Consider the following 15,181-nt stretch of genomic DNA (forward strand, 5'->3'; position numbering starts at 1 on the left):
AAAAAAAAAAGTCTCTTATGCTTACCCAGACTGCATTTATTTGATCGAAAAATACAGTTAAAGCATTGATGTTGTGAAATGCTAGTACAATTTAAAATAATTGTTTTATATTTTCTTATGTTCCAAAATGGAATTTATTCGTGTGATGCAAAGCTGATATTTCAGCATCCTTTCTGCAGTATTCAGTGTCACAGGATCTTTTAGAAATCATTCTAATATGCTGATTTGCTGCTCAAGAAACATTTTTTATTATCAATGTTGAAAACAGTTGTTGTACTTAATATTTTTGTGGAAACCATGAAACTTGATGAATTTAATGCACCCTTGCTGAATAAAATGATTAATTAATTTTGAACAGTAGTATACTAGTCACGCTTTTCCATAAAATGACAATGAATGTGGACTGGATCTTGTAAAAAAAACATATAAAAATACCATAAAATTATCTTAAATGTGGTCTCCTCACATTCGATTTCAAATAAAATCTTAAGTCATTTCTCACAATACCGAAAACAAGCTTTGAATTTGACTCTAATCTGCCTCTACTATTTAAATAAATAAATTGCTTTTCAAGTACAGCAGTTCCTGATTTAATATGGCTGTTTGGTCTCTAAGCTTCTCAGACACCATCGTAGAGCAACATACTCTCATGACATTCCACACTGCACACAGCCACTGCCCCCTTTAGTTTAGGCTTCTGTAAGCCTTTCACTCTGACTGCCCATGCAAACCGTTCACTGAGTCGGAACAAAAAGACCCTTCAAAGTGGCAACGTACAGTGAGAGTGAACCAATGCTGAACATGGTGAACATCAGTGCAGTCTCAATTGCACTAATTAATACATTTAAAACAAAAGAATAATAATAGAAAAGTAATAAATCAACACTTTTCTGCCAATGTACCTGATTTTCAGATTTTTGTATGCAAAAAAATAAAATGATATGCAAGCTGCAAAATAAGCTAGAATTTGTGAAAGTTGTCATTTGATAAATCTGTTATTACTTATACAGCAGAAACCTGAACTCTTAAAACAACACATCAGCCCTCAAAGAAACCCAGTCTGAGCATCTATTGAGGTTCTTGTTTCTCTATATTATGCTGCTGTGCTACCGCTGTGATCAGGGCCGCCCCTTTCCCACTGCCATCCTCTGATAGGATAAAATCCACCTTACAGTTGGGCGCGAGTTCTCTGACAGTGTCCTTTAAGATTGTGGAGAAGCTGTCACAAAAAGCGACACATCAAGTTTAAGATATGAAGCCAACACTGATTGAATAAAAATGTTAAGTTGTTGCACTAATCTTTACTTACTGTGGATGTAACTTGTAAAGGGTGCCGTCCACTCCCACAGTAATCTCCAGATGGTCCAGACCACGGTTCTCTCTGATTTTGTCTACAATAGCAGCCATTCCTGCTCCACAGAGCTGAGCTGCTCGGCGAGAAACAGCTCCACACACTTCTTTGACAATGATGCTGTCGTCACATGTGCTGTCCAGGCCCAGATGCTGCAGAATAGACCTGACCTGCAGTAGCGCCAGACGGTCACTGAGTAAATGGAAGAAGCCAAAGCATGAGTCAGAAGAAATACATAACGTTGAATTTATTCACTTAGACTTTAGAAGTAAATACATTTAAATAACTTTGAGAGTCTATTATAAAAGGTGTGCTCCGTTTTTTTTTTTCATCATTTAAAAACCTAATACTACACAAATTTATGAGCTTCATATACGAGGCTCATAAATAAGCAACTAAGTGCAACTTAAATGTGACATTCAGCTAAAGGTGAAAGCTACACAATAGGTTGAACAACATCAGCATGATATATAAGGTATTTTCCAAAATATTTAAGGAGTTGAGGTCAGGCATGTGACCAATACATTTATGTCATAAATGGCGACTGTACCTCTCAATCTGAGAGAGGAACTTGGTCTCAAAGATGCCTTTGGTCTTCAGTCTCTCTGTGATGCGACCACGAAACAGAAGACCATGCTTTGTGAGATCAATGAGGATCTGCCTTACAATCTCTCCCAAATACATTCCACTGGTCATCTTTTCAAACCTGGAAATTAGAGGATAACACATCAGAACATATCTGGAAAACCTGAGACTTTGTGTGTGTGTGTGTGCATGTGTGCATGTGTGTGTGTGTGTGTGTGTGTGTGTATATATATATATATATATATATATATATATATAAATGTGAATTAATGTAAAATGTAAATGAATAAGAGTAGTAGTAGATTTTTAAGAAGCAAGGGTTTATTTGTTGCAATAACCAAAAACACATTGTATGGGTCAAAATTATCTATTCTTCTTTTATGCCAAATGCCAAAAATCATTAGGATATTAAGTAAAGATCCTGTTCCATGAAATTTCCTACTGTTAATATATCAAAAATGTATTATCATTAGTAATGTGCATTACTAAGGACTTCATTTGGACAACTTTAAAAGTGATTTCTCAATTTTTAGTTTTTTTTGTACCCTTAGATTCCTGATTTTCAAATAGTTGTATCTCGGCCAAATATTATCATAGACAGTAAAAGAAATGGACACAGCGACCCCATTGGATTCAACGGAGAAAAATGAACACTACTAGAAGCCATAGACAGTAAAAGAAGCACGCACTTCCTAGGGGTCGGGCGTACTGCGCAGGCTCAAACTGAGCTTGATGACGTATATGTCACATGAGCAACCTGTAAGTCTTCTAATCGCTGTGCCAAGAGAAATCTGAATCACCCACTGAATCTTGCAGAGAAGGCGAGCGTGAACAGCAGCAAATTTTGGTAAGTATTCTGATTAATTATCTCCCTTGAAGTCATGGCTCCACGTTCCCCCGATAGCCACATAGACAGTAAAAGATTGCCTGCGAGCTTCTCCTCCTGTCCATTTCTCTACTGTGCGACAGGTTATGACGCAATCGTTAGCCTATTTTTTTTATTTATTTATTTATTTATTTTTTTACAAAAACTGCTTCTACGGGACCATAACGTAAGATACAACGTAATGGAGCCTTTTATACATTTTCGTGTTTCTTTAGAAATAATTAATAGACAAATTTAGTCTTTAAACGCCTCATATGTAAAGTTATTCGCTTTCAAAGTGACGCCAAAATAAATGGGAGTCAATGGAATGCTAACAGCAGGCTGGGGTCCTAACAAACCATAGGTTACATTTATGGAAATCTCTCATGACTTTGTGGTCCAGGGTCACATATGTATTTTAAGTAAAATAAAAATCTTCCCAATAATGGCAAAGCATTTAATTACTAATTAACAGACCTTATTTTTGCTTTTTACCTATAAAAGGCTATGTGCGTTTCAACATTAGTGTAGCTAACACTGGTTTCATGCTTCCTGCATGAATTCCTGATAGTATACTGCCCCCATGTGGACTAATGCGGAAAACTCAGAACTGTTTAGAATAACCACTGGAAAATAACATTGACTAAAATGGTCATTTTTACCTTTGTTTTCCTGGATTGAGTGAGCCTCCATCCACTTCTCTGTCATATCTGGTCCGGATATCCTCAATATTATCATTTGCCCCAAATCCTCCCCATTCAGTGTTCACACACATCTGGCCTTCATCACCCTGCACTAACTCAATATTCTTCATCTCCTCCATGTAACACACATTGCTTCCCGTTCCTGTGGATTTAAGAATCATAGACTTATCGATAAGTTGCATACTATAATCTTTGTGTGTTTTGGTTTATAATCGGTGAACATACAGCCTCACTGAAACACCACAGAAATACATTAACACATACCAGCAATAAGACCAATCTGACATTTAGGGTCCTCGTATGCACATGTCATCATTGTGCCAACTGTGTCATTCACAATAGCAACGATATCAAGGTCAAATTCCTGAAAGAACAAATTAAATCATGACCACACCAGTACAAAAACAAGTAGCACAAAAATAGTCTCAGAGGAGATTATAAACAACATTATAATTATTTATGAATAGTCTGAATATTCTGATAATGTGACAATGGAACATTGACATTAATGATGATAATAATGCTTATTGATGTGTGTCTTGCAAAAACAACTTCTTGATGAGTGTGTCATGTTTGCTTCTCCTCACATTTCTTCTTTTGATGGCCTCTCTCAGCATATCCACAACATCATACCCCTCGCAATCTGTCGCTTTGAAGCCCTTCGTCCAGCAGACCAGATCTCCCTAAACATTTGGATGGCAAGGATGATCGATCGAGAGTTGCATTTTTGCAATTTTGGTGTTTAAGCCTTGTTATGAGAATTATAGTGACAGCTGAAGTGACTTCTGATATCTCAAGAAAAGATTCTTGTTTACCTTATCAATACCTGTCTGGTTGCATGGGAAAGAGAAGGTGAAGCCGAGAGGCAAACGAGTGTTCTTCATCCCCATATAGTCCAAGAAATCCGAGATGCACTGAACTATGTGGTCAAACAACTGGAATAATAATAATAATAAACAGCATTTCTTGTGAATGTTGTACTGATACATTTCTGACCTTATAATGACGGTAAACGTTATGCAAATGTATTCATTTGGACTAAAATAATAGTTTATTCATTGATAGTGTTTCACCTCCTCTCCTGTGCCTTGCATGATCTCCAGTGGAATGGCGTAAATCTTGTTGTACATCCTGACTGAATTTCGCATACCGGTACGAATCTTAACCACCAACACACGGAAATTGGTTCCACCAAGATCCAAGGCAAGGTACTTTCCTCTTTCTGTGACGGTAACATCCAGTGACGTAATATGTATGTTAATAAGTACATTATCATAACCCCTTAACATCTATTCTGTATCCCACTAAATATACAAGTGAAATCAAAATAATGAAATAAATATAATAGCCTGCAGCAATAGGACAAGTGGTTTGGAGAATTATTATATTCTAGAATAGTATAGTGTTAAAAATGACTTGCAAAAAAATTGCAATAAGTAGCCAGTTTCCTTTACCTGTCCCATCTGGAGTCCTGTAAACATACGTGGGCAGCATTTTGACTGAGGCAGTGGGATGGGAGTCTTTCCTCAAGCCTCGTTCCAACTCCACGCGCATCTTCGCCTTCACTTCCTGAAGCTGTGTGGAGCTCAAGGTGAAGGCCGCGAGAGTATCATCGACCTCCTTCCTTTGGGAAGCTAACCGCTGAGCTACTGCAGTCACCATGGCGGCACCTTTTGCACTGCCACTTTCAGACAGCACGAAACGGACATGACAGTCTGACACCAGATGGCGGACCACCTTGTGGAGCCTCTTGGGGTACCTTTAAAATTCAGATACAAGTTGTGGATTTTAAATCTTCTTCACTCCAATTTCATATTAAACCTCCTTGGGTTTGACATTTGTTTCTGAAAGTGAACTGACATACTGTGGATGTGTTCTGTAAACCGTCCCATCCACTCCTACTGTGGTCCGAAGGGTTTTCAGCTTTTTGTTTTCTCGGATCCGTGTCAGAATGGCAGCCAGAGCGGCAGCAACCAGATTAGCTGACCTGAAGGAGACGATGGTACAGACATGCTGGACAGCAATGCAGTCATCTTCACTAGGATTGAGACCCAGGTCTTCCAGGATCTCCTTGGTGTTCTCCAGACCTCCTTTATACCTGGAAACATCCTCAGTTAGAATATGCACATTAACCCCATCTAGACCAGCACTAACCACCAACAACCAGACTGAGCCAGGGTGGAAATCCATGCTGATCTGGAACTAACTTATTCATGCAGGGAAAATTGTCAAATAATCACACATGAATATTTAGAATCGTAAATCCGTCATAATAGGTTTGGCATAGGATTCCTCATAGATAGAAAAACGTATTGCTTATTTCAAACCCATTTAATATCAGTTTATATTTTTGTGAGGATGTAATCTTACTGTTCAATCAAGCAGATATGTTTGGTCTGGAAAGTTCCCTTGGTTCGGAGAGCATCAGAGACTTGGCCACGAAAGAGTAGACCCTTTTTGGCCATCTTCAGCAGGATGAGTCTCACGAGCTCCCCCATGTACATCCCACTCACCATCTTTTCAAAACTGGGAAGGACACAACCAGAGTTACAAAGGTAATATATTATCTATAAAACTTGGCGAAAATAGTTTTTTGTTACATTTTGGGGGAATCTTAATTTACACGTGTCGAAACCTTTTAAAATGAAAGGCCAAAATAAAACTTGATTGAGGCTCAAATGATTGAAAACTTCATTGTGGGAATAAAGTACAGTAAATGATGAATTATATCCAAATATAATATTTAAAGGTGCTGTATGTAGGACTGTAGCATTGGTTTTCAGATAAACAAGTATATTAACTTAGCACGTTTCTTAAATATCTGCAAACATGTAATAATATATTTTATTTTATAAATAAAATAAAAAAAATTGCATCTTTTTTCCTGCTTTTGTAATATGGCATGACGGCCAAATCAGAGGTCATTACGAGCCTACTTTTGCCTAAAGACCTTGGTTTGGGTATCTCTTTGTTAAAGCAATCTGATGACCTGCCTATTAATAAGCACTTACAGCTGTTTTCCTGGATTAATTGAGGCGGCATCAATTTCACGGTCAAAGCTTGTGATGAAATCATCAAGCACACCATCGTCTCCAAATGCCCCCCATTCAGTATTAATACACATCCTCCCTTCATCTCCCTCCACCAGATCAATGTGTCTGAGCTCCTCCATGTAACAAGCATTAGTGCCGGTACCTGAAACAGATAGTGGCACAAATCAAACATTTACATTTCTCTTACTCTTGCATGAGTCTTATGAGTTTTAGAGCTCTTCTTTACGTGTCCAGTGAGGCCTTACCTATAATTACCCCCACCTCACAGTTCTGGTCATCATATCCGCAGGTCATCATGGCCCCCACTGTGTCATTGACCATAGCCAGGACATCCACGTCAACACCCTTCACACACACACACACACACCAAAAAATATAAATAAAAAATACCAGCTGACTATTGCTATGACTTCTACTAGCACCAGCTGGTTTCTACTTTCCATTTATTCACTAAAATGATGAAGAAAATAGTATCCATACCCCAACTTTTCGAATGGCTTTCCTTAATAACTGCACCACATTGTTCCCTTGAACACCTCTAGCCTTGAAATTCTTTGACCATGACAACAAGACACCCTGTGTCAACACGAACACAATGTGTCAGTGAGATCTGCTGATATCAGTGTCTCTTCTTTCATTTCACTGGTGTACTGATAAGACAATCGACTTGAATCAATATCTTAATGACTTGAACACCTTGATTGAATTAAAGGGTTAAGATGATATAGTATATAAACATGTCTGGGTTCAACTGTACCTCATCTATTTTGGATTGCGCACAAGGGAAAGAGAAGGTGAAGCCGAGAGGTTTTCTTGTGTGATTAATGTGGTGTTTCTGGAGAAAAGACTTCAAAGACTCTGCCACATGCTCAAAAAGCTGAAGGAGAAACAATCATTTAATAAAAAACATTATTAGTTTGAATAATATGCTTCTTATTCGTGTTATTTTTTTTTATCAGTGACCTAGAGTCTAAGGTCAGCTGACATTGTTTATTGAACACGAGCAATGCATGAATAAATGCATAATTGCTATAAATGTATTGGTATAATTACCGTACGAGAACTAACAACAAAGTTTACTCAGTCTTTTCTTATTAACATCACAATCACAATACACTGAAAAAGGTTTGTAATCCGCAATAGATTACTTTTTGTTCAAACTCATATGTGAAGCGATAACCACCTCAGATCCTCTGCCATTGAGGACCTCTTCAGGGATGGGAAAGGTTTCACTCTCCATCTGGACTTTCCCCTTCCCATCTTCGGAAACCTTCACCTGTAGTACCTTAAATTTGGAACCCCCCAGATCCAGCGCCAGAAACTCACCCTTCTCTGCAGAAGAAACATATGAAAGAGAACAAACCTCATCAGATTTGAATTATTTAATATTACTCTAATGCAGAGGTTCCGAATTTTGCTGGTGCATGTGAAAATAGTTACAGGAGGAGGCACGTATATGTCAGTGTACCTGAGCCATCGGGTGTTGAATAAACGTGGGTCGGGAGCATCTTGACTGCAGCTGTAGCATTGCTCTCGTTTGACAGTCCTTTCTCCATCTCCTGCCGAAAGCGAGCTGATATGTCCGCCAACTGATCATCTGATAAACGCATTGCGTACAGATACCGGTCTACCTGTTGAGAAACACAATTATTTCAAACACTACAACTTTCTTATTTTATACATTCACTGAAACAAAATACGGTGGAATAAGTGGCTTAACAACAAAAAAGGATGAATACACAAAATACTGACAAATAATAAAATGTAAAATGTTGAGGGAATGACGACAAGAAAATGACCAAATAATACTAATAATATCAGTGACGCATACAATTACATGACATTGTGAAAGATAATGTGGGTGTGTTTCTGGAGATAAAAATTATACTGTTGTATAAAATGACATCTCTAAATGTGGAGATTCGTTTGGCTTACACTCGAGATTAGTTTTGCATACAAATTTGTCAGTGGGGTTCTTTATGAAACTAAACTTTTATTCATATATTTATATTTATTGGGCATGTATTAACAGACACAGGAACAGCAGTGGAACAAGTATCCAGCATACACAGTAACTGTTCAAAAGAATCCCAGAATGTACCTTTGCTCCCTATATAATTCCCATATGTCCATTTGTGTTATTGTATCACTTTGGTGACTTTACTATTATTATAAAATGTGGAAAACAGTAATAATAAAGAGTGTGTAGCGGTGTCTTTAACTGATCAAGTATAACAGATTATAAGTATAACTTCATAGCTTAGATTAAATAGTTAAAAACAAGTTAAAATAGATAAATCTACAACAAAATAGTCATTATTTTAATTTTGGCTCAAAACGGTGTGAACTTTTAGGGAAATGAAAAGCATTTCAATAAATGCAAAAGAGTAGGTCAAGGTCCTCTCTCTCTCCTCATGCATGCGAGAAGAGTTAATGATTCCAGAGGCCATGGTGAAATCACATTCATCACGGACAATAGGCTGATAAAAGAAGTTAAACTTACAGCATAGAAAGACACAAAAAACAAAAACAAAAAAGAATTCTGAGACACCTCAGAAAGAGAATTGAAATATTGATACATATATAATAATAACAATAATAATTGAAGTGAAGAATAATACATACTTTATAATTGAATACGAGGCATTATTTCTTAAAAACAATCATTATAATTATCTTCTGATGGAAAGTTTGTCTAAAAAGATATTTAAACAAGTCGAGAGGTTTTAGAAACACAATTACCTTCTTGATCTGATCCTCCTGAAGCTTTGAGAAGTAAAAGGACAGCAAATGGACCGCAAACATCTTGACTTCCTGACACAGGTGTTGACCTCAGAAAAAAAAACGTGATTTACTTATTGAAAGACAAAATGAGTCCTCAGGTTTAAATGTGTCCCGAAGCCTGTCCCCCTCAATCCTCAGGAGTGATTCTAATATGACTGAAAGATTTCCTCTGAGCTTGTATTTCCCTATGTGAGAGTTCAGCACTTGCTTTTCCCTCCCCTTTCACGGCTAAATAATTAATGGCTAAGCCTCGTCCGGCCTCTCTGCTCTCCAGCCTCACCTAGCAATGTGATTGGCCTCCCTCCAAAACGCAGGAACACCTTAAAACAATCTTGAGTGAAACAATAGTTCAAAAAGGATCCTCTCTGTTCAGTTCAATATGTAAACATCCTTAGTGGAAAAATGGAGAGAAGCGTGCTAAATGCAGAACAGCCTTATCTGTGTTCACCAGGACAGAGCTGACGAGATCAAAGAGAGGGTATGTCCACAGAGACAATTTCAGGCCTTTGCTCCTCTGGGTCTGTAACTGTAAAGTATTAAATGTAACAGAAATGTGCTGTTAAAGGCAACAAGTTCAGAAAGAGCCTTATGGGCTAAAACCAAGGAAAATGTTCAAGGATTAAGATGTTTCTCAGACGTTCAGCTAATACAGTTACCATAGTAATGGGCAGAGATTAACCGGGGCCTTCAGCAAACACAGAGCAGCTTGATCTACCAAACCTTTTTAACACTTCACTTCTTTGCTGAAATTTTAATCCTGAAAAAAAAGAAGTCCATTATCATGATACATGCTATTAGCTTGTCCATTTTCGTTGACTGTTGTTTAAATAAATCAATGTGTAGGCATAACTGTCCAGATCATTTTCACAAATAGAATACAAACAGGTTTCCAGTTACTTGAAATAATAAATTAATAGTAGTAGTAGTCCAATGAATAAATACATTAATCTCAAAATTGCAATTGTTGGAAAGAGGACTATTACCTATTAACATAGCATTAAATATAACTTTAAACAGGCCAAAAGTTGAAAAAAAAAAATTCTGAAGGTTATTAAGGGACATTTTTTTGTTTAAATCTATTGAAAAGAAGAAAAATTTCACTTCAATTAAATTTTTCAGTATAAGTAGAACTATAATATATGACAAGTTCTGATTTGCATTGATTTTTTTTGACTGACCCTTACACTGCCCTCATCTGTACAAGGCCGTTGAACCAAGCTGTAGTATTTCATTGGTCCAGTAGAGTTCCTAAAATAACATCAGATTGCATAACCATGCTAAAAATAAAAGAGGGTAAATACAAACTAGATGAAAAAGTCAGTCAAGACAAACTTTAAGATTAGATTTAGATCAGCACAGCCAGCGAAGGATTAAATGTAGATGTTTTTAATGACACGGAATGAAAACGTTTTTTGTTAGGAGTTGTGGCAGTAATGTCGTAAGGGCGGCGCGACTATAACGACGTGTGATCAATCCTGCCCAATCTAAAGCAGCACTTAACTGCAGTGGAAACGCATACCGTGCCGAGCTCAGCAGTGCTGTGTCAAGCCGTGTCGCACCACACAGTGGAAAAGCGGCACTAGGGTACTCCGGGTGGTTGCTAAGGTGTTGCTATGGTACTCTGGGTGGTTGCTAGGGGTTACTAGCATGTTGTTAACATACAGTAATAGCGATCACGTTTCTAGCATGTTAAACGTTACTAGCAAGTTGTTAACATGTATCTGTATAGACCTGTAACATATGACAAGTTCTGATTTGCACTGACTTTTTTTAAATGACCCTTAGACTGGCCTCATCTGTACAAGGCCGTTCCAGTGCGGTGCACACTAAATCAATCCACATATCAGCTGAGTTCCTAAAATAACTGTATAACCATGCTAAAAATAAAAGAGGGTAAATACAATGATTGTTTTTTTTTTTTTAAAGGTTCAATGGACTGCCAAGAACATTTCAATGTTTTTGATTCTGGTTATTATCTTGTACAATAAACACATTTTTTAAACATTGGTTAGGCAAAAGGAGAGCCATTGAAAATATCAATATAATTGTATTGTCACATCTAAAAGGGGGGTGTTACATGTCTCTTTTTGACACTCGGTTTTACATTTCTGTGAAAGCTGTGATGTTTTATAGCAAGATAGATGTGATGTGCTCCAGAAAAGTGGTGAGGCACAACCATTACATCCAGTTCAGAACATCAGAAGCACGGTCATACTGTTCTCTTGATCCTCTCAATGTACAGAAAAGCCCATGTTACACATTAATTGTTCCACTTTTTCTTTCTTTTCCCTTTATTTGCTGAATTGGAGTCGTCTCCTTGTTGGCTCTGCTCTCGAACCCATTCTCTCTGCAGCTGCTGTAACAGTTCCTTTGTCAGTAGGGCCGTCCCGCACCAACCTTGAGCTCAGTGACGAGTCCGGCGCCCTGGGATCTTTTCTTTGATTCTTTGTCCCTCGTCCCCTCCTCAGTGGCGGTGTGTCTGAAACAGCAAGTCCTATGGAGGCAGTGTTTTGTGCAGAGGCGGGTTGATCCTCTGTGGCACGGATAAGCCGCGTGAATGTTACGCACACCAACTGGATGATCCCGTCCAATTCCTTTTGAATATCACGGATGAGAACTAGCATCAGGGAACAATGTCCATGAAGCGATAGCTGCGAGAGGGAAGCGCTCAAGAGGTTAATCATGGAAATTAGATTGTTTGTTAATTATTGATCTCTGATTTAATGCTACAATTCAAATAAATAGTTACAGATGGTTTGTGTTCAACTTTAGGGTAAAAAATATATACCTGAGCCAAAGGTAAAGATCTAGCACATCATGGACAGCCTCGAGGTGAACCAGGTCCTTGATGTTTTTGGGAGGCACCAGAGGCCAATTCACATGTCGACACACCAGCTGAATGTCAGAGGTTCATCTCTGCTGAACTGTCTGGCAAACTATAGAGAACAGACTTAGTTTTACAGCTTTTATTAACCTGGTCATGTTAATTTATAAATATACTAGTATACAATTACTACTAAATAGTGTTACTATTCTTAACAAACTAAACATTAAAAAAATAATTTAAATTAATTTAAATAAAAGCTGAAATAAAATTTTACATGAAAACATTAGAAATCTTGCCTTGGCAACTAACTCATAATAATAATATATTTGAAATAAACTTACGCATTGAAATATAAAAATAAAAGCTAATTTAAAAAAAAATAATAAATAGAATATAAGTCATACTAAAATAATACTGCTACTATATTACTGTGTGATTGTTATAATAATAATTATATTACTATACTATATATACTATTGATAGATATTACTTTATTTAAAAAGGGTACATTGGATAACTTTTTTTTTTAATTTTTATGGCATGTCTGCCAGCTCAGAAGATCTGAAAAGAAACACGCAGCCAGTTTGTTATGGGCTTTGAAGACCCTAAATAATCATACCAACTTGTGGAAAATGGGCATACGATGTCCCCTTTAAAAACAAATTTATAGTTGAAAATGTTATTATCATAAGTATATTTAGAAAACGGCTATACAAAAATTGTCCAATTTTATTTCATACTAGATACTGCTTTAACTAATGTTAACAAAAATAGCCTTATTGTAAATTGTTACAACCTTATTAAATCACCTTCATTTTGATTTTCAGTTTAACAGATACAAATATACCATTATAATAATTTTTTTATAAAAAAATTGTCTGTGAAACAGCAGACATGTTAGTGACAGGGTTCAGTCTATGGACCTTCAGGTCATTTGGTTTTCTACTTTCTACTAAAAGAAATAGAAAAATGAGAAATGGAAAAAAGAGAAATTATTTTGTTTTAAGAAACAGAAGAAAAAAATTTGCTAGATTTTTGAGGTTATTCATAAATAGGCCTAGAATAAAACGAGTAGGCTAAAATGATGCCACACATTCGAAAAATAAATAAAGCATAATTAAATTTTTTACCCATGAAATATGAAAAATCTGCTTGTTTTTTGTTTTCCCATTTTAAAATATTTTTTTTTAAATAAAAAAATAAATAAAAATAAAAAAAATATCGAACTGTTTCAAATATATCTTTATTTCTTTTTAAGTAGCGATTCAAATGACCGGAAGGTACAGCGACTTGGGATCCCGCACTTTTGTTTTTATTATTATTATTAGCCATCAATTTCCCCATTTTTTAATGTCCAGGCAAGGATTTTTTTTTTTATAATTTTATAAAACATCCAAATATAACTTTTTTTTATTATTTTTTTTATTAATTTCCTTGTTTATAGGCCTGAAAAGTTTTCTAGAAATCCTGCAGTGATGATGTCTCTACAATTTTCACATACAATTTTCCACTGGCTTATAAATAATTTCTTAACCAAATCGATTCACTAAATGTTCAACATCTTCTATTAGTTCTCTGTAATTCTTTTTTTTTTTTTTTTCTTTGCTGTTCAGGTTTTGGCTCCAGGTGGTTCGTTCAGAGATTATTACACACACCTTGAGAAAGGATGTGCAAACGAAGGCCTGTTTCTTGTTAATTGGGGCCGTGCAGAACACATAGCGGATCCGCAGATTCAGAGGAATATGCTGAATCATATCCGCCAGGAATTTGAAGTCATCAATGTTGCAGACAAAGTAAATTCCATCCACTTGTGCAAGACTGACAAATATATCCTGTATAAAGGAATAGAAAATAAAGTGATGGTTTAAAAGTATATGATTATTAATCAGTAAAATAGTTGTGTGATGATCTTTAGACTTACAATAAGGTTTGAGAGAGTTGCTTGGGGGAGATGGTAGGCGAACATCTCTATCTGCTCTGCTGTGGGGTGCAATCCTGCTGTCTGAGATCAGGAGTGCATGAGAAATACACAAATAATAACAACATATATTCTTTTATAATAAGATCACATTATTCTTACCTCAATAGGATCAACAGGCTTCCCCAAGATCTCCTTTAAAACAGGAAGGTCGTCCCTTTGCATAGTAGTGACCTCCCCCTCTTTAAACACAGAGCTGAAGCGTCCTGCTCGGCCAGCGATCTGCAGCGCCTGTGAGGTGGAAATAGTGTCCAGCTCCCTCTCCCCTTCTCATTCACACTGGGTTTTACCAGAGAATTAAAGATGATTCTCCTAATACTCCTGAAGGAAACAAAGAACCAGTATTTTCATCAAGATGCTGAAGAAATCAAACTCTGTTGTGCAAAATATGCTGAGATTAGTGCAATGACACAAAAGGCTAAAGCGAAGCTTACATGTAATTTTTCTCAATCAGGAGACATTGAGTCCACAAGAGGACCTCAGCAAACATCCGAGGGGCAACTATTTAAAATTAATACATTTAAATATCCAATCTAAATTAAAATGCTACAAACAAACAAAGACGATATCAACTGATATCTTAATTCTTTTTATTTTCTCTCTGTATTTTTATTGAAAACCCCTATTTAATATACGTATTAATACTAGTTACCTTTTTTTATGTTTTTTGAACTCTGCAATACTTCCAGGATAAAATACTAGATCTTTGCCTATATGAGGGCTTTTAACTCAAAAGTTTGAGAACCATTAATTTAATTCTCAGGATCAAAAGTAAGGCGGGGATAAGGTTTTAAGTGTCAAAATGTCAAAATAGGTTACTGTTTTATTTTATTTTAAGACATTACTCACAGGTTCACCCATTCCAATTGCATCTGTGGCAACAAGGATTTGCAAGGGTCGTCTGGATCATTTAACTTTTTTGCTTGAGCCAACTTGTGCTGTTGGCAATCAAAATGCTACATTAGTATCCATGTCATCATTATTTTGATGTAATGACTGGAAGGCAGTGTGATATTAATAGAGCAAGTTCAAAA

General features: G+C 36.5%; 1 protein-coding gene and 1 pseudogene across 1 annotated transcript; both read right to left on the reverse strand.

The window, feature by feature from the left end:
* Window positions 1-238: 238 nt before the first annotated feature.
* LOC113112726 (putative hexokinase HKDC1) lies at window positions 239-9,527 on the reverse strand. The gene is made up of 18 exons (XM_026278511.1): window positions 9,301-9,527; window positions 8,027-8,189; window positions 7,742-7,890; window positions 7,316-7,435; window positions 7,039-7,134; window positions 6,804-6,903; window positions 6,517-6,700; window positions 5,876-6,031; window positions 5,370-5,603; window positions 4,960-5,264; window positions 4,579-4,727; window positions 4,321-4,440; window positions 4,093-4,188; window positions 3,770-3,869; window positions 3,464-3,647; window positions 1,902-2,057; window positions 1,310-1,543; window positions 239-1,219 (listed from the first exon to the last, which is right to left on the reverse strand). Exons 1-18 carry the CDS (start codon window positions 9,361-9,363, stop codon window positions 1,069-1,071), a joined length of 2,760 nt encoding a protein of 919 aa, XP_026134296.1. The 5' UTR covers window positions 9,364-9,527; the 3' UTR covers window positions 239-1,068.
* Window positions 9,528-9,763: 236 nt separating this feature from the next.
* Window positions 9,764-15,181, reverse strand: part of LOC113113253 (ATP-dependent RNA helicase SUPV3L1, mitochondrial-like) — a 7,106-nt pseudogene continuing 1,688 nt past the window's right edge.

This window comes from Carassius auratus, chromosome 13, assembly GCF_003368295.1.
Source record: "Carassius auratus strain Wakin chromosome 13, ASM336829v1, whole genome shotgun sequence".
NCBI lineage: Eukaryota > Metazoa > Chordata > Actinopteri > Cypriniformes > Cyprinidae > Carassius > Carassius auratus.

Coding starts and splice junctions, on each gene's coding strand:
- LOC113112726 (XM_026278511.1), bottom strand. CDS start 9,363: ATGTTTGCGGTCCATTTGCTGTCCTTTTACTTCTCAAAGCTTCAGGAG. Junction 3,870..4,092: donor AGGCCATCAAAAGAAGAAAT/GTGAGGAGAAGC, acceptor TTGTTCTTTCAG/GAATTTGACCTTGATATCGT. Junction 3,648..3,769: donor TCAGATTGGTCTTATTGCTG/GTATGTGTTAAT, acceptor TTAAATCCACAG/GAACGGGAAGCAATGTGTGT.